Source organism: Tamandua tetradactyla, chromosome X, assembly GCF_023851605.1.
Source record: "Tamandua tetradactyla isolate mTamTet1 chromosome X, mTamTet1.pri, whole genome shotgun sequence".
Classification (NCBI taxonomy): domain Eukaryota; kingdom Metazoa; phylum Chordata; class Mammalia; order Pilosa; family Myrmecophagidae; genus Tamandua; species Tamandua tetradactyla.
In genome coordinates, this window is record NC_135353.1 from 73728754 (window position 1) to 73748280 (window position 19527).

The 19527-nt window shown below is 37.1% G+C and overlaps 1 protein-coding gene across 1 annotated transcript in view; it reads left to right on the top strand.

Annotated features, from left to right (window-relative positions):
* The window catches only part of PCDH19 (protocadherin 19), a 163971-nt gene that overhangs the window by 49509 nt on the left and 94935 nt on the right, over positions 1-19527 (top strand). Inside the window, exon 5 of the mRNA XM_077146981.1 lies at positions 11829-11887. Within this exon, the coding sequence (XP_077003096.1) occupies positions 11829-11887 (59 nt within the window). The remainder of the gene's footprint in view (positions 1-11828; positions 11888-19527) is intronic.

Here is a 19527-nt window from a genome sequence, read left to right on the forward strand (position 1 = left end):
TGCAAGGTCACACAGCCAATAAGAAAAATTTCTATCTTCATTTTGAAGACTTTCTATTTGGAGACCTTTGGGGACCTTTCTTTTTAATATTCTATGATTTTTTAAAGCTTATAACTGTCTTCAAAAAATAATCAACAGGGTGACTTGTGGCCCTAACTGAAGCCAGGTCTATCAAGAACAAGCATTTTTAAATATCCAGATACAAAGTTATATCATTCTTTCTCTCACAAAAATTTATATACAATGTTTGTGTGTATATGTATATCTATATGTATAGATATAAATGTATATGAATTATGATATTACTTCCTACACCTGTTTAGCCTTGTCTAACCCCAAACAAAATGTTTCTTTGTTATCAAGTAGACACAAGTACCGAGCAGACCAAATAAGGGGTGGTTGTGACAATTTCCTTTCAGAGAAGGATGTGTTCATTTGAAAGAGTTAATAAAAAAAGGGGTGTCCAAGAGTATCTGAAAGACTGACCAGGAGAGAGTTGGGGAGGGAAGAAGCTGAACAATGTGGGAAAAGGAAAGGGAAATGAACTGCACAGTCTGAGGGGCATGGCTGCCTGACACAGTATGTTGTTATGCTTCTGACGGTGTTAATTTTTTTGACAGTCAAGTTTGGAATTGTTTGTTAGAGATTTCTCCTCACAAAGATGGCAGTAATTAACCAGCTGTGGTTATCTCCCCGTAACCCCCATCCATGGCCTACGTACCTGATCAAGGAAACCATAATGGTTCCCTATTGACCCTAAACCTCCTGCCCGTAACCAAGTCTTGCTACTTATCCAAAAATGCCACTTCTCCTTGCCCTAATTCCCCACCAATCATAGTATAACTCATCAGTTATACTAACCCCTCCTCACCCCAGGTAACACAGTGTATATAATGCTGTACCACCCTTCCGAGGTGGGCTGAAGTCTATTCTTCAGACCCCCTCCGCTAAGAGAGCTTCTCAATAAACTTCCCGCTTGGAATCATCAGTCTCTGCATCTTAGTGTGAGCCGTTTTTCCTGACATTGTTCCTGGCCTTTGTTGCCAGGAGTGTGATGGGAGAGGAAGAGTGAGCTGTTCCCCCTCATTATTTCTTAATTTTCCTGCAGAAGGAAATTGCTCTAGTTGTGTTCACCGCCCTTGAACTTGTCATGTTTAAGCAGGCTAGAATATTTTTTTCTTCCTGAATAGTGCATCCAGCCAGCCAGTCCTAATTACTTCCATTTCATTGCATTTTCCAGAATCCTAATAAGTTGTACCCTAGTGAGCACAACCGTACAGTGAGGGAATATCAAATTCCAGTTACAGATGCAACACTTCCTCTCTAGCAGAGGGAGTGTCTCTTAACCTGTTCTGTACTGTTGCTAATGGGGCTAATCATATTTATTTAGTTCATAATGGTAGCTGGAGGATTAACTAGTTAATGTGTTAAAAGGCTTTGAGGAAAAGAAATGGCAAGTTTTTATATATTGTGTCTATTTTCAAATGCAATTTCTTCTCTCAGGATTATATTAATAGGAGGCACCTGCTCCATTATGGTCTTTAAGCACCTTAAGGAAATCTTGCTGGATGGATGAGAAGTAAAATTCGTCACTTCTATGCTCTAAGCCGAGTAGAAAATACATCTATCTTCAGCTCCAGCTTCCAATTTGGGTGTCGATTTCTGCCCATCTAAAAATCTTCCTTTCCTTATGTTTCCTGTAAGGTTTAGTAATTCTCTCTCCTGAAACCCTCTTTGTTTGCTGTTACTGGTGCAAAATGACTACAATGCTTCAGCTATAGCAGAGGTGGGAGGATGGAAGGGGTCCCTGCTTATAATAGCCTGTTAAACATTCTGGAATTCTTTGTAATAGAAGGTGTAATCTTTTGTAGTTGTTGTTCTATTGGTGCATTGCATAATCACATTGCATATTTCTACCATTCGGACAGTTTCAAGCTGCTGATGATATTAGCCATGTTGTGAGATGTAATTATGGCTTTACTGTGCATGGTTGCTAGCACTGTTAGTCAGATAAGTCTTTTGATTAATCTTTATTTTCAAATCAGGTCAAACCCTGACCTACACCCCTCTCTACTTTTCCCTGCATTAAATGAGAAGGCCTATTAAGATTTGGGTGAAGGAAAGATAGGGGATTTTAGAGAATGAGTAATATTTCAATTATTTTCTCAAGTTCCTTTTCCTATTGCTCTCATTTATGGCTCACAAAGTGATGCTGAAGTGTAAACTCTGTCTTGCCTTCAACACTGATTTGCTGCCATGCCTGTTGAAATCGCTCAAAACTGGAGACAACTGTGGATTTCCTTCAGGACCTAATAATTTCAGCAGAACAAAATGCCCTTTATTTAAACTGCAGTCATAATTAGAGGGTTGCCAATATTAAGCAACCACGGAGTCTGATTTTGAGAAATGTTTATTGTGCCTCATTAAGCTTGAAATTAGTACTTAAAAGGTCAAGGATAAATAATCTGTTTATATTTTTTGTGACAGTAAATATAAGTGGATACTGGGTGCACATCGTTGACTCTGCTCATTTTGGTGAACTGAGACATCACTTTGTTTGCCATGGAAGCAATCAAAATATCTGCACCCATAGAGAATTATGCAGGGTTTCATTGACCAAAACAAGAAAATGATCTGTTGGATTATGTCTAATTAGAAAAACATCAGTTTTAGAGGCTAATGCATTCAGTATTTCTAAGATGGTATCTTACTCTACTGCTTTTTTTTTTCTGCATGAAAGAAGCTAGTACAATGGAAATGAATTTAGAAGGATATACCTCAGGCTATTAACTCCTTGACTCTTAAATAAGCTTGTGGGGGGCAACAGGGTTTTAAGTGATGTTTAATATAAATAATCAAATTGTAGTTGGAACTGGATTTGGTGTGTTGTTTTGGCCCACAGGCACAGGGCCACTTGCCAGTTTCCCGCCAAATATTTTGAAAGTCTTTTCAGCTGACAAACTTCTCTCAACAGAAATTATGTTCTGTAGGCAGTCAGGGCTTCGCAGCCACTTAAGTGGCAAAGAAGAGAGGAGCCGCAGGGCCTCAAAGATAGATCTGATTCAGGAGAGGTCATGTTCTAGCTGAGTTAGTATTTAAAGGTGGCTGTAGCACTTAACCTGTGTATTTGTTTTTTGGTTGTTTTAAGTGGAAGTAAGAGTTAGAACTTGCCTGTAAAGTGCTTTGATATTTAGGGATGAAAGGCACTTTGAGCCTGCAAAATAGCTTTAAAGTCTTCTTGTCACATATTTAAGAATGATAGTTTGACTCGAGGATTTGCTTCACTGGCAAATTTTGTTGATGGCTATTTACTCCTCAGGTGGTTTTTGTTTACATTGGTGAGGAAGTTTGACTTTTGTGAATGGCTCTGTCACTTTATTTACTTTTAAGCCACTTTTACTCACACTGAAGTTTTGATGATTTTGCATTTGGTATGTAAAATAGGCATTAACCGGTTCCTTAGAGCTTTTATAAACAGATACTATTTTAGAGAACACTAACCCCCTACAAAGAATTTAGGAAAGAGTCCAAGGGCCTAATTCAGGCTGTGTGTCTTTTAAAATGCTGAGGTGCTCAGCTTGATCTTTCATCAGGCTCTTTGCTCTTTTTAGTAGGCTCTGAACTGAACGGATTCCTGCAGAGGACTGGCTCTTTTCTCAAGGAGGCCTTTGTAGTGAAATTTGCAACTGGTTTGCTCTTCTAGAAGCACAGCTTTGACCCAGAGAATGATGGGGGCAGTGAAAAGTACTTTCCTTAGGACATCTTTGCTACTTCTGGGTAGTTTGACCACATCAATGGCTTCAGTGAAATCTTAGAAGTGATGATGAAAGGATAGCAAGAGGGGAACTCTTTCAGCTTGACTTGTTAGATATTAACCATACAGCTTGTGTTTCCCATCCATAGGCCTGAAAGCCACTAGAGACTTAGACCACATGCAGAAAAGTAGCTACCACACTATCAGTCTGAGACTTAGAGGTCTACAACCTGAGAAAACCTTATGCCTCACAGAAATTGTATCTACCCTGTTTGGGCATACTCTCCTGTGTCACCATGGCTGTTCCTGGAGATGTGGCGGGACTGATGGGTTTACATGGGCAGAAAGTACCTGATTTGTCATCTGGTCCCTGACAGTAATATCCAGACTATTGTGTATTTATATGGTGGTAGTTGGGAGTGAAGAAAGAGAATAAATTCTAATAACAGAAGATAATTTGCAGAATGGATTTTTTTTCTGAAGAAATAGAACTAGCCTGCCCTAACAGAATTGGTCATATGCTTTAACTGGAACAAATAACCTCATTCTTAACTTATTCCATCTATTCTCTGGTAATTCATTGATGCATTACATGAATACTTGTTAAATGTCCAGCATTTTGGCAGATCGCAAAAGGGCCTCAAAAAAGAACTTCTAGTCTAGTTGGGAAGATAAACTGACATACTACACACAAAATAATCATAAAACCTGAGTCTGTGCATAATTACATTATGCAGTCTATATGCAAAGTGTTGAGAAGTGCTAAGCAATGTGGAGTCATCATTGGTGGAGTGATGTTAGAAATGAGGCTGGCTAGGTAATGGGTGATAGAGAACTTGTATTTGATGAAAATTCAGCTAAGGATTTAATTTAGATTTAATTTTAAATGCAATAAAGAGTCACTGTAATGTCTGGATAAGGGAACTGAGGTGATTATAATAGCGAATGAGGAAGATAACCCAGATAACAGTTTGCAGAATGGGGCTGGGAAAAAGGAAAATGGAGATGAGGAAACAGTGACAAAAAGTGATGAAAACTGTGGAAATGAACTGGGAGGGACAGATGCATGAGCTATTGTGAAGAATTTAAAGATTTTATCATTCATTTGACAGGAAAGGAAAGGTTCCTGAATTTATGGCATGGGTTATGTATTTGGAACAAATATAAGGGCCACATCCTCTTATGTGAGTCACTTACCCTCGTCAAGCCATTAGGGTGCTAATTAGTTCTATAAAGTAGCAGAATAGTTCTCAGAGTTGGAGCCCAGTGGTCCAGTGGCCTATATCTACAGGCCTGAATATACATGTATTTGCAGATAGGTGTGTACCAGTATCAGCTTCTGTGTGTGTATATTGTTTTCTGAGTGGTTGACATTTTGATTTAGGCTTGGTATGTGGTTCATGAGTTCCTGACCTCTTTGAGGGTAAAGGCTGTGTCTTTTTTCATTATCATGACCTAACACAGGGTTTGGCACATGTGTATTGAATGAATGAATAAGAACCATTTTATTTTAGAATCTCAGAATTTGGGGAGGTTGAAGGGAGCATTGAGATAATTTGGGTTATTTCTCTCATTTTATAGATGGATAAATTAAGATCTCAAGAGGGGTAAAGTGATTTTTTAAGGTTATCAGTGAGTCAAAGACAAACATGGGGAGGGAATCTTGGTCTTCCTACTACACTGCAATGCTTCTTCTAGTCAAATAGTGTGTGTGTATATGAGAGAGAGAGAGAGAGAGAGAGAGAGAGAGAGAGAGAGAGAGAAGGAAAAAGAGAAGGGAAGAGAATAAAGGCTGTGTGTGTGTGGAAAGTGTAGATAATAGATATGGTTAGTGCTTTTTCCAGTTCAGGGTAAATATGAGCTTTCTAGTGATGGGAATTGTGGGAATGGTGCCTTTTTTTCTATCTTTACTAACTCTTGCTTAGCTTCAGCTGTCTAGAAGGATGAATATTTGAATACAGATTCTAGCTGAAGGCGTATTGACTTTATTTTTATGTAGAATTTACATTTTCATTTTTATATAGGGGATAGAAAACGAGATAAAACTATTTGTCAATTCATTTCCAAAAAATGCCATTGTGAGAAGATGGCCATCTAAAAGAACAACCATTTTCAGAAAAGGTTATGGATATTTTCATTGTTGATCAATAGGCACAAATATCATTATTGGAAATCAGCTATTTAAAAAAACAGCATTTTAAAATAACTGTGTGTCCATCTGATTTAGGATTCCAGTTTCTTTGTTTGTGTTGCTAAAATATCTGTTAAGAGCTAAAAATTAAAAAAATATATATTTAACAGATTGTAGTTATAATGATTTTCAGTTTGATGAAACTTTTAAAGAATAATTTAAAATAATTGTTCATTTTAAAATGAAAATCTTAAGGTTTGTGGAATCTCTGTTAGAATCCCAGGATCTTCAACTTGTTTTTAGCTTGGTGTGGTGACCTGGGATTTCTTGGCACAGGGCAAGGATCTTAGTCCTGGATACCTGCATTGATTGGGCTTCTTTCTCCTCAGGGTAAAGTCTCTCCTGGTGATAAATATGGTGCTGAGAGAGCTGCACTTGTTCTTTCAAAGATCAGGGCATCATTCAGTGAACTGTAGAAGTAATGCAAAATGACAATTAAGGTAGGGCATTCTCTAGTACCTTGGAGGCCTAACGATGTAGAAGTATTCAGTTTCTGATGTTCCAGACTTATTAGCATGGAGACATAATAGCACATCACTCACCGAAAAATCTCACTAGAAACCTCATATAAACAGAAGGGCCCTAAGAACAGGCAGTAGTAGGCAAAGAAAGCTCCTGAACAAGGAAAGAAACAGTAACAAAACTAAAAATTTTGCACAGAAGTCCAAATATTAAAGATCATGTAATTCTCTTCTTAGGAGCTCTCTACCCAGAACTTATTTTCTAGACTATTCTAACAAATATAATTATCTGGTTTATAAGAGCACAGTAGATTAGACACATCAAACTTGAAATAGAAGAGGAGCTGTTTTTGATATACTAACAAGCACTGAGAAATAACAGCTGAGTGATAAGTTGGTGAGGGACAACTGGTAAAAATTACAGACAAGAATTTTTAAAATACTGCACTTTGGGTTCATTGAGTGTACAGGCAAAACTTGTGGTACTGTAATTTAGGTTCAAAAGCAGGTCCTAAGTAACCCATAAGACATTAAATTATACTTTTCACACTTTATTTTAAGGAGGGGAACTTTGTGATAATTTTAGAAACAAGGCAAAATGGTTATGGTTTTAAATCAAAGTTTTACTTCTTAGAGGGGAAAACTTTCATCTTTCTGGAAAATTCAGGTATCTAGAATTTCTGAAGGTTATAGAAAACCAAGACTTTATTATACCTAGGCAAAGTGAGAAAAGCATGCTCTCAATAAATTCCTAGGATAAAGGCTTCTAATTAGAGAAAGGATTTGGAAGAAATATAGTGAATTATATGACAGTGACTTATTTACTGTTGAAACTAGAAATAAAAGTTTTCTCCAGACACTTTTTTTAAAAATTTCATAATTAGTTTTCTCAGAAACAAATGTTTTTATCTCTTGCTATATTCTGGTGTTAATTTGTTTGTCTCATTGGAGATGGGGACATTTCCTATAGTGAAATTAATGGGACATTTAGATGAGATTTCCCCTCTTGAATGTTTCACATAATTTGCCATTTAGAATACATAGAGAGGGGATTGGAATAATGTTAAGGGAATAAGGCTAACCAGGAGCTAATACTTTCATGCAGAAAAGCCCCTTTATTATTTTTTAAAAAGTGTATTTCTTAATGAAATGTGACCCTACCGTACAGCATACAAAAAAAGTGTATTTATCCTGTTGTTCTTTCCCCTATATTGAGAAGACTTTGTCGGATAATCTGACAGAAGAGGTGCCATCTTCTAAACAGCTGGGCTTGCCTTAGAAAACACAGCACATCAGGTCAAAGCATATAGCCAGTCCTTTGCTCAAGATAACTGTTCTCCACTCTGGATATACATTAGAATTACCTGGGAAGCTTTTAAGAAATACCAGTGCCTGGAACCCACTCCAGGCCAATTACCTCAGAATTACCTTAGCCTTGACCTTAGTATGCTTTTAAAACAAAGTTCCCCAGGTGATTCTAAGGGATAGTCAGGGCTGAGACTCACTGGCTTAGGACATGCAAACTGTTCATTAAGAAAAGATTATTTCCTTCTCATTCTTTGCTTCATCTGACATATGAAAAAAACTTACTTTTTCAATGCAGAGGGGTTGGGTTTGAGCACACACCATAAACCAGAACAGGCTATAAGTCAGTATACATAGATCCGTAAATAATAAGCCATCTATGGCAAGTTAATTCAGTTGTTTGAAAAGTAGTACTAGTGAGGCCAGAATAGTGTGTTCTATCCAATTAGAATAATTCTGTTGCATAGGTTGTTCCCATAACTCCAACCAGGCTGTCTCACAAAAAGACCTGAGATTGTTTAGAAAGGCAAAAGCCAATGGATGAATCAGTTCTGAGAACCTTCGTCTTTGACTAGTCCTTCTCATTACATAAGACTGCAGTGTTGCACATCTGCCCATTGTGGATTGAGCTAGTTTGGGAATGGACTATTTACACTTGAAAGCTAGACCCACAAGAATGGGTGCCTTCATCTTTAAGAGTAGAAAAAGTAAGAAATGTAAGAAAGGGATAAGCCTCAATGATACCCTCCTACCTACAGTGGCAGACCATGCTGGCACATCTGCCCAGGGTTAGCCAATCTGTGTCCCCAAGGGAGGGAAAGAAAATTGTTAAGATCTCTACAAGCAAGCCCTCTAAATTGGTTTCTTCTCTCAACTCTATACCTGATGAGTAGGAATCCTCATGGGGCAATATATTATTCCATTAGGACCAAGAAGTAGTGCAGTCATCAGATATACAATATACATGTGTTCTAGTTTGCTAGCTGCCAGAATGCAATATACCAGAAACAGAATGCCTTTTAAAAAGGGGGAATTTATTAAGGTGCAGTTTACAGTCCTAAGGCCGTGAAATTGTCCCAGTTAAAGCAAGTCTATAAAAAATGTCCAATCTAAGGCATCCATAGAAGGAGACCTCGATTCAAGAAGGCCATGGCATTCAGCATTTCTCTCTCAACTGGAAAGTATATGGCAAACGTGGTGACATCTGCTGGCTTTCTCTCTAGGCCTATTGCTTCATGAAGCTCCCTGGGAGGCATTTTCCTTCTTCATCTCTCAAAATTGCTGGCTGGTAGACTCTCTGCTTCATGGTTCTGCACCATTCTGAAACTTTCTCCTTTTTCTCAGAATCTCCAAAGGAACTCTCTGTGCTCCTTTTTTTTTTTTTTTTGTCATGGGCAGGCTCTGGGAATCAAACCCAGGTATCTGGCATGGCAGGTGAGAACTCTGCTGCTGTATCACCGTTGCCCGCCCTCTGCTCCTCTTTTATAGGATTCTAGTAAACCAATCAAGACCCACGTAAAATGGGTGGAGACACCCATCTAATCAAGTTTTGGTGGAGTCACATCTCCGTGGAAATAACCTAATCAAGTTTCCAACCTGTAGTACTGAATAGGAATTAGAAGAAACCGTTGCTTTTGCAAGACTGATTAGGATCAAAATATGGCTTTTCTAGGGTACATAAATCCTTCCAAACCAGCCCAACATGGTTTTGCTTATTTGCTCAAACATACAATTCTGACGCCATGCCTGGAGGCTAGGTTACCACAGAGCTCTGTATTTGAGAAACAGTACAGACGGGTTGTATACCCTCACACCCAAAATGATTCAAAATATTCTATATAAAAACTGGCTTTAACATGGACAGTAGCTTGCAGTGTTGCTCATGCTTTTCCTGCATAGCCAGTATCCTCTAGATTACCCCCACCTTTTTTTAATCTGTGTGTTGCTCTACTAACTTTCTTGAAGAGAAAAAGATTTACTACATTTGGGCATTGAGATAGGAATGGACTACTATTTTATTGCTTGAATGAGGTCAAACCCCTGATCCTACCCAGATTTTCAAGTTCTGAAAAAAAGAAAGGGATAAGACTGCTACCTGAGTCATGATAAATGCAGTTGAAATTTTCCTTTGGATTCATGTTCTATTATCCCTATTTTACAGAAGAGGAAACTGAGGCACACAGAGTTGAAATAATTTGCCCAAGTTTGTACAGTGAAACCAATAATTGAACTGTCGTATGTGCTTAACCAGTTCTCCATTTTATCAGGATAGCATGATTCTTGGAGGGGGGGGTGGAGGGGCGGTGTCCCTCGGTCCCTCTTGTTAAATTAGATATTGTGCTGAATATCACAGAAGATATGATAACCAACTATTATGTTGGTACAACAAATTAATTAAAAAAATGCTTGTTGATTTATTTCCTCTACCAGCAAATACTTAGATTATATTCCCAACACAATTTCAATTTTGCTTCCTCCTCATGGATTATGTGTGAAATAATTTAAACATTCATTTTCTTATGAATAAATTAGAAATGAACTGACCCATCTGAGTTTTACTCTCCCAATTAATTTCTCCCAACAGCAAGTAAAATTACTTGTGTTTTACATTAAAGGGGAATTCGTATTTATTTATTTATTTTTTTTTTTACATGGACAGGCACCGGGAAACGAACCCGGGTCCTCAGGCATGGCAGGCAAGCGTTCTTACCTGCTGAGCCACAGTGGCCTGCCCGAATTTGTATTCTTGATGAAAGCAATATGAGTGGATGTTATACAGCCCATCTTCAAATAAAGGGAATTTGGGGGAATGGACATGTACATGCTTGAGTAAGAGTGCAGGACCAAGTTGAGCTTTAATTTCCTTTTCAATTTTCTCTTCCTTTCTACCACTTATTCACCACCCCATCCTCATCTGCTCTAGGTACTTAGGGTCCCTATCCTGGCTGCTGGCTTTTTGGTGCACATGTGATAAACAGATTTGATATTACTTGTCCCATTTGCTTCTCTACCAAACTATGAGCTCTTTGAGAGCAAGGGTTACATCGTTAATTTCAAGAATCTAGCACAGTTAATATCTGACAAGAAGTCCTCTGAAAGGATTTAAAAATGGTGAGCCAGCCAAGGAATCTGTTATGTGTTTCCCTTTCCAAGCACCCTCAGTTGAAATAATTTTAGAAGATGCCTAAGAAATGGTAGAAAGTTCTGATAGAACGGAAACAGAGTGGACATGTGTTTGGGCATTTTTTGGTGCTTCCAAAGGTTCAAGAAGAATCATACTTTAGCATTGGGGGAAAGACCCACTTTACTAGGATATTAATTTACTTCAATGTCTACTTTTCCCTGGGTTTCACCTCTTCTAAGGTTGCCCCTCCTCTTTCCCTCCAAGCTCTGTGTGCTCATAAGCTGTTTATCCATCCCTTTTATCTGGCAGGTATCCTGCATTTGCTTTTGTACTCAGTCAGTGTAGTGTAACCAGATTATGCAGTGTGTTTTAATGATAGAAGCTGAGACAGAGGTTTGCTTGCAAATTTCATGCTTCACATGAAAGGCTTTGACACCCCTGATGGACTGGCCTTCACCCTTACATGCCTTTATATCTGTGATGAAACAAAGACCTTCCTGCATAACCAGTGGTGAGCAAGATGACTTAAAGAAAAGTGCAGAGTTTAAATCCACAGTGAGACATCACTGTGTATTCATTTCCATATCTTTGGAATAAATATTTTAACATGTTAGACATCAACTACTAATAAATATACCTTTGAACTTCCAGCCCAATTATGTTCACTGGGGAATGGGAAGCAATTAGTTACTTTAAAGATTGTGAGTCATTTTGTATATTCTCTGTAAGTGGTTACATAGTTTGAAGACAACCAAATTCTAGGGAATGCTTTGTCAAGTCCATGTTGGTCTACAGGTAAGTGCTGCTTCTGCAGAGTCCCTAGGGCTCCAAGGAGACAGCAGACATTCTTCAGGCTGTTGCCCTGCTATGGTCTTGATTTCCAAATCATTCATTACTTCTTGCCCAGTAGAAAAATTCCTCCTCAACAGGATAGTTAGACTCTTCTCATGAAACATCATTATAACCTTTGATTTCATTTTTTCCCCATTTCAGACTGAGAACTTTTCTTTTGACTCCAACTACGTGAACAACCGAGCCCATTTAATCAAAAGGTATGTTGGTTTCTCACCTATTTCTACTACTAAGCTTGCATAATTTTTACTCACTCCTCCACTTTGCTGTACCACTAGAATTAGCGTTAAAAGGAAAACAGATTACATTAAAAAAACATTCATTATTCAGATTTTCAAATGGATACCTATCTGCTTGTTGTAGACAACTTGGAAAATTCAGAAAAGCATGAAGAATTAAATAAAAATCACTTGTAATTCCACCACTCAAAGAAGTTCACTGTTGGCATTTATCATATTCCTTTACACTGATTCTCACAGTTTAAAAAATAAAATTGTGATCATATTAAAACAGTTTTTTAAAAAACGCAATTTTCTTGAGATATATTCATGCGCCATATAATTCACCCAAAGTATATGATAAATGGCTCACAGTATCTTCATACAGTTGTGCATTCACCACCACAATCAATTTTAGAGCGTTTTCATTACTCAAAAAAGGAATAAAAATAAAAAAGAAAACCCAAAACATCCCATACCCCTTCCCCACATTATTTTTTAACAGCTTTATTCAAGCACCATACGATTCATCCTAAGTGTACAATCAATGGCTCTTGGTATAATTACATAGTTATGCATTCACCACTAAAGTTAATATGAGAACATTCTCATTTCTACTGAAGAAAAAAATCCCATACCCCATATATCACTTAGCTTTGTTGCAATTAATACAAGAATATTATAATGTTATTGTTAACTATAGACCTTAGTTTATATTAATTGTATTTTTCCAATATACCACTCTATTATTAACACTTTATAATAGTGACATATATTTGTCCTAGTTCATGTAAGCACTTTCTTATATTTATGCAATTAACCAGCATCATTGTCCACTCTAGATTTCATTAAGTTATACAGTCCCAGTTTTTATCCTCTAGTTTTCCTCCTGGTGACATACATGACTCTAGCCTTCCTCTTTCAACTATATGCACACTCAGCTTTGTTTATTAAACATTCAGTATTGTGCTACCATTGCACAGTATCATGCTATCCATTTCTGAACCTTTTCTATCAACCTTATTAAACATACTCAACTCCTTAAGCATCAATTGCCAAATCTCTACCCTCTTTCTGTCTCCTGATAACACATGCTCTCAAATTTAACTCTCAGAGTTTGCTCATTATAGTTAGTTCATATTAGTGAGACCAAACAGTATTTCTCCTTTTGTTTCTGACTTATTTCACTGAACATAATGTCTTCAAGATTCATCCACATTGTTGCATGCATCCTGAGTTCATTCCTTGTTTTGCTGCATAACATTCCATCATATTTTTATACTACAGTTTGTTTATCCACTTATTAGTTGGTGGACGTTTGGACTACTTCCATCTGTGACAATCATGAACAATGCCACTGTAAACTTTGGTGTGCAAATATCTATTCATGTTCCTGTTTTCAGTTCTTCTGAGTATATACCTAGAAACAGATTGCTGGATCAAATGGCAGTTCTATACTTAGTTTTCTGAGGAACCACCAAACTGCCTTTCAGAGCTGCTGCATCATTCTACATTCCCACCAGTGGTGAATAAGTGTATCTATTGCTCCACATCCTCTCCAGCACTTGTAGATTTCTATTTTTTTATAATGGCCACTCTAGTAGGGGTGAAATGGTATATCATTGAGGTTTTGATTTGCATTTCTCTAATAGCTAGTGAAGTTGAGCATCTTTTCATATACTTTTGAACCATTTGTATCTCCTCTTTGGAGAGGTATCTATTCTTGTTTTTGCACATTTTTTAGTTGGGTTATTTGTCTTTTTGTTGTTGAATTGTAGCGTATCTTTTTAAAATGTAATTTTATTGAGATATATTCATACACCATACAATCTAACCAAAGTATACAATCAGTGGTTCACAGTATCCTCACATAGTTGTTCATTCATCACCATGATCATTTTCAGAACATTTGCATTACTCCAGAAAAAGAAATTAAAAGAAAACCCTAAACATCCCATACCCTTACCCCTTCCTGTTATCTGCACTCTACCCAATTTTTAAAATTTTAAGATTGCTTAACTAAGACAGTGTATTATTGTCATATATATATATGTAACAGTAGAACAGAACAAAGCATCCAGAAGTAGATGTAGCATCTGTTTATGCATTCTGGATACTAAACCCTTATCTGATATATGTTTTTTAAATATTGTCTCCCATTACATAAAGTACCTTTTTACTTTCTTCACAAGCTCTTTGATGCACAGAAGTGTTTAATTTTGAGGAGTTCCCATTTATCTATTTCTTTCTTCAATGCTTGTGCTTTGGGTGTAAGATCTAGAAAACCACCTCCTACCACAAGATCTTTAAGATATTTTTGTACATTTTCTTCTATGGTTTAAGGTCTTAGTTCTAACATTTAGGTCTTTGATCCATTCTGAGTTAATTTTTGTATAAGGTGTGAGATAGGGATCCCCCTTCATTCTTTTGAATGTGGATGGCCAGTTCTCCCATACCATTTGTTGAAGAGACTATCCTTTACCAGTCAAGTAGATTCAGCACCTTTGTGAAAAATCGACTGATCATAGTTGTAAGGATTTATTTCAGAACTCTTAATTTTATTCCATTGGTCTTTGTGCTGTCATTGTCCCTGGACCATGCTGTTTTGATTAGTGTGGCTTTCTAATAAAATAAAGAAGTATGAGTCCTCAACTTTGTTCTTCTCTCTCAAGATGGCACTGGCTATTAGGAGCCCTTTACCCTTCCATATACAAGTTTTTTAAGTTTAAAAGGGAGGAAAAAAGTGGCATTTATTTTTGTATGTTCATGGGATTACATGTGAATGTCCCATGTGTACATCACATGATTCTCTGAAAGTAATAAACTGTGCTTTCCTTAAAACTTTGTTTACAATTAAAAAATTACATTTCAAATATTCTGTATCTTGATTGTAGTGATGATAACATGATTGGATTTGTGGATTTTATTGTGTATAAATTATACCTAAATAAAACTGACTTTTAAAAAATTAAAAATAAAGTTAAAATATATCCAGACATGAATCCAGACCAGAAAAATGAGTGCATACTGTATAAACTTTATTTATATAAAACTCTAGAAAATGCAAACTAATGTTTGTGACCGACAACAGTGAGGTTATTCCTTGGGGGTACAGGGTAGAGATGGGAGGCAGGGATTACACAGGGTAATGGGGAAATTTTGGGGGTGATAGATTCACTCTCTTAATTGTGGTGCAGTTTCATGGATGTGTAATTAAGTCAAAGTTGTGCACATGTGTGTGTCTCCAGAAAAAAGAGCTTTGTATAATAAAAAATACAGGTAAATGTCTTAGTTCTTAAGGTGCCAGAATGCAATATACCAGAAATGGAATGGCTTTTTCATTTTTCTTTTTTTTTTTTGCGTGGGCAGGCACTGGGAATCGAACTTGGGTCTCTGGCATGGCAGGTGAGAATTCTGCCACTGAGCCACCAGAATGGCTTTTAAAGAGGCAATTTATTAAGTTGCAAGTTTATAGTTCTAAGGCTGTGAAAATGTCCAAATTAAGGCATTGAGAGTAAGATATCTTAACTTCAAAGAAAGGGCGAATGAAGTTTGGGGTTTCTCTCTCAGTGAGGAGGGCACATGGTGATGCCTGTTAGCTTTCTTTCATTTTATAAGGCTTTCCCAGGGGCGTTTTCCTTTTGCTATAAAGGTCTCTGGCTGTTTGGGCTCTATTGGTTCTGGTGGCTCTGTTGTTTCTGTCATCTCTTACTCACTCTAAAATGTTTCCTCTTTTAAAAGATTCCAGTAATCTAATCAACACTCACCTGACATGGGTGGAGTTGTATCTCCATCTAATCAAAAGATCACACCCACAATTGGGTGTGCCACATCTCCCTAGAGATAATCTGCTCAAATTTCCAACACACAATACTGAATCAGTATTAAAAGAAACAGCTGCCTCCACAGGCTTGAATCAGAATTAAAACACGGCTTTTCTTGGGAACATAATATTTTAAACTGGCGCAATACACACAATAATATCTCCTCAAAAATCTCCCCTAATATTCTCATCTTTCTCACTTATCTTTTTCCTCCTGGTATTACAAAGTCTTCCTCTCCCCACAAATTCTTGTTGTGCTGCTTGTATTTGAGAGGGAAATGCATTTTTTTCTTCATCATTTATTTTTGCCACAGAAGTTATTTTTGCCAGAACTTGACATGGTTCAATAAACCTCTAAAGGCTTAATACAGTGGTTCACAGTCAAAGTGACTGTGCCACCCAGGGGACATTTGTCAATGTCTGGAGACATTTTTGATTATCATGACTGGCGGGAGAGATTGTGGAGTGTTACTGGCATTTATTAGGTAGAGGCTAAGGATCCTAAAGATCCTACAATGCACAGGAAAGCTTTCCCTCCCAGGCACCCCCAACAACTGGTCTAAAATGTCAGTGTTAAGATAGAGAAACCCTCACTTAGAAATGTCAATTGCATAAGGATGAATACTGCTACCTTCCATATACACTCGATGATTGGTTTTTCCATTACTACAAAGAAGGCTGTTAGAATTTTGATTTGGATTATATTGAATCTGTAAACCACTTTGGGTGCAATTGACATCTGAACAATATTTAGTATTCCAAACCATGAACACAGAATATCTTCTGGTTAATTTAGGTGTTTTATTTCTTCACGCATTGTTTTGGAGATTTCCATGTACAAGTCCTTTACATCATTGATTAAATTTATTCCTAGATATTTGATTCTTTTACTTGCTATTGTATAGTTTTTTTCTTGATTTCTTCCTCAGAGTGATCATTGCTAGTGTAAAGAAGCATTGCTGATATATGTGCGTTGATCTTATATCCCCTACTTTGCTGAATTTGTTTATTAGCTCTTATAGCTTTGTATGAATTTTTTTTTCCTTAGGATTTTCTATATATTGGATCATGTCATCTGCATGCAGGGAAAGTTTGCTTTTTCCTTTCCAATTTGGACATCTTTTATTTCTTTTTCTTACCTAATTTCTCTGACTAGAACTTCCAGTAAAATGTTTAATAACAATGGTGACAGTGCGCATCCTTGTCTTGTTTCTGATTTTAGAGGCAAAGCTTTTTGTCTTTCACCATTGAGTAGGGTATTACCAGTGGGTTTTAATATATGTCCTGTATCATGTTGAGGAAGTTTCCTTCAATACTTATTTTCTAATTATTTTTAATCAAGAAGGGGTGCTGGATTTGGTCAAGTCTTTGTCTTCATCAATTGAGAGGATCATATGTTTTTTTCTTTGTACTATTAATGTGGTGTATTTCATCAATTGATTTTTTTATGTTGAATCACCTTTGCTCACCTGGGATAAATACCTGTCAATCATGGTGTATATTTCTTTTAAGGTGCTGTTGTATTTGATTTGCTGGTCTTTTATTTTTAGGGTTTTTGAATCTATATTTATGAGGAATATTTGTATGCAATTTTCTTGGGGTGTCTTTATCTGGCTTTTTATTGAAGAGATGCTGGCCTCAGAATAAATTAGGGAATATTTCCTCCTCTTCAGTTTTTTTTAGAAGAGTTTAAGCAAGATTGATATTAATTCTTCTTAGAATGTTTGGTAAATTCATCAGTGAAGCCAGCTGGTCATGGAGATTTCTTTGTTGGGAAATTTTTATTTTTCTTGTGAAAAATAGCACACATACAAAAAAAGAATACATTTCAAAGCATACTGCAACAATTAGTTGTAGAACAGATTTCAGAATTTGGCATGGGTTACAATTCCACAACTTAAGGTTTTTACTTCTAGCTGCTCTAAGATACTCGAGACTAAAAGAAATATCAATTTAATAATTCAGCAATCATATTCCTTTGTTAAAACTTACCTTCTCTGTATAACTCCACCATCACCTTTGATCTTTCTCCCACTCTTTAGGGGTATTTTGGAGAGAACTGTCAATAATATAGGATAGGGGGATGGAGCTAGTTCATGTTCTGGAGAGGCTGGCCCCTCTGGGTTTCAGGACTTATCTGGCCTAGGAACCTATTTAGAGGTTGTAGGTTTCTGGAAGTAATCCTAGTGCATGGAACCTTTGTAGAATCTCATATAAAGTCCTAGGTGTTCTTTAGGGTTGTTGGGAATGGTTTTGGTTGGGGTTTGGCAAACAATGCTAGCAACGTCTAGCTGAAGCTTGTGTAAGAGTAGCCTACAGAGTAGCCTCTCAACTCTATTTGCACTCTCTCAGCCGCTGATACCTTACTTGTTACAATTCTTTTCTCTCTTTTGATCAAGCAGGCATTGTTAATCCTATGGTGTCAGGGCCAGGCTCTTCCCTGGGAGTCATATCCTTCATTGGTAGGAAGACTTTCACCCCTGGATGTCATGTCCCACGTAGGGGGAGGAGTAATGATTTCACTTGCAGGGTTGGGCTTCGAGAGAGAGAGGGAGGCCACATCTAAGCAACAAAAGAGGTCCTCTGGAATGACTTCTTCGGCATAGCTATAGGTAGGCTAAGCTTCTCTGCTATATAAATAAGCTTCACAAGAGCAAGCCTCGAGATCAAGGACTTGGGTGTCTCTAATGTTTGAGACAGTATCAGGGGTTTCCCTGGTGGAAGGGTTTAACAGTTCCATGTTTTCTCTCCCATCACTCAAAGGACTTTGCCAGTATTTTTAGTTATCTTCTCAACATACTCTGGGATGTATCTAGGCATTACATCAAGCTATGCAGAATTACAAGTCCTCATTCGTATTCTGGGCTCCCTGTGTTTGGGTTGTTTAAAAGATCTATCCAGACAGATTGAGTTAGATAATGTGCTACAGAAAATTTAGGTTTTGGACAAAAAAAAAAAAAAAAAAAACCACCTCTCTTCCTTTGGTTTCATAGAGTAGGTGAAGTTCTAAAATATAAACAATGTCTTCATGACCTTTGTATTCTGCTTTACCTTAGTCCTAACCCAATCAGCTTAGTTCTTATCTCTAATTGAAGCATGATATCTTTTTCAGTATCTTTAACAGTTATTTTCTGTGGCAATGCTGACCTTCATAACTGCAGAACTCCTACTCTGAGTCTTAGGTGTCACACCGGTACCTAAAACTTCAGGGAAATATCAGGTTATACATAAATAGCACAGCCTTTCAAAATCTAGAAATAATAATCACCACCCTGGGCTAAATGTGATTGCTATAAGAGCTTACAATCTAGGCCCAAATTTTCTTGTAAGAATTTTCTAAATGAGATCATGCATTTTGCTCTTTCTGGCTTATTTTGGTTCACCAGATGACTCTTTGTACAAGATTCACACCTTTGAAGTCGTTCGTGCAAGAACTCATTTATATTTGTATTTTTAATCAGTGGAATACATGGCTCTATATAACACCTTTCAGTCATGTTCACCTTCAATATGACAATATTACTTATAGACCAACTAGTGAACTGCCTTAACTATTATCCATTTCCTTACATTTAAGTTCAACCTCAGTAGCTAACTGTTCATCCACCTCTAATTTCTGTGCACCTCTACGTCTCCTATATTTTGTATTATAAGCCTCTGAGTTTACCTTCACCATGGTCATAAAAGCGAAATCATAGAGTGTCTATTCTTTTGTGCCTAGCTTATTTCACTCAGAATTATGTCCTCAAGATTCTTCCTTGTGGTCGTGTGCTTCAGGATGTCATTTTGTCTTTTTTAA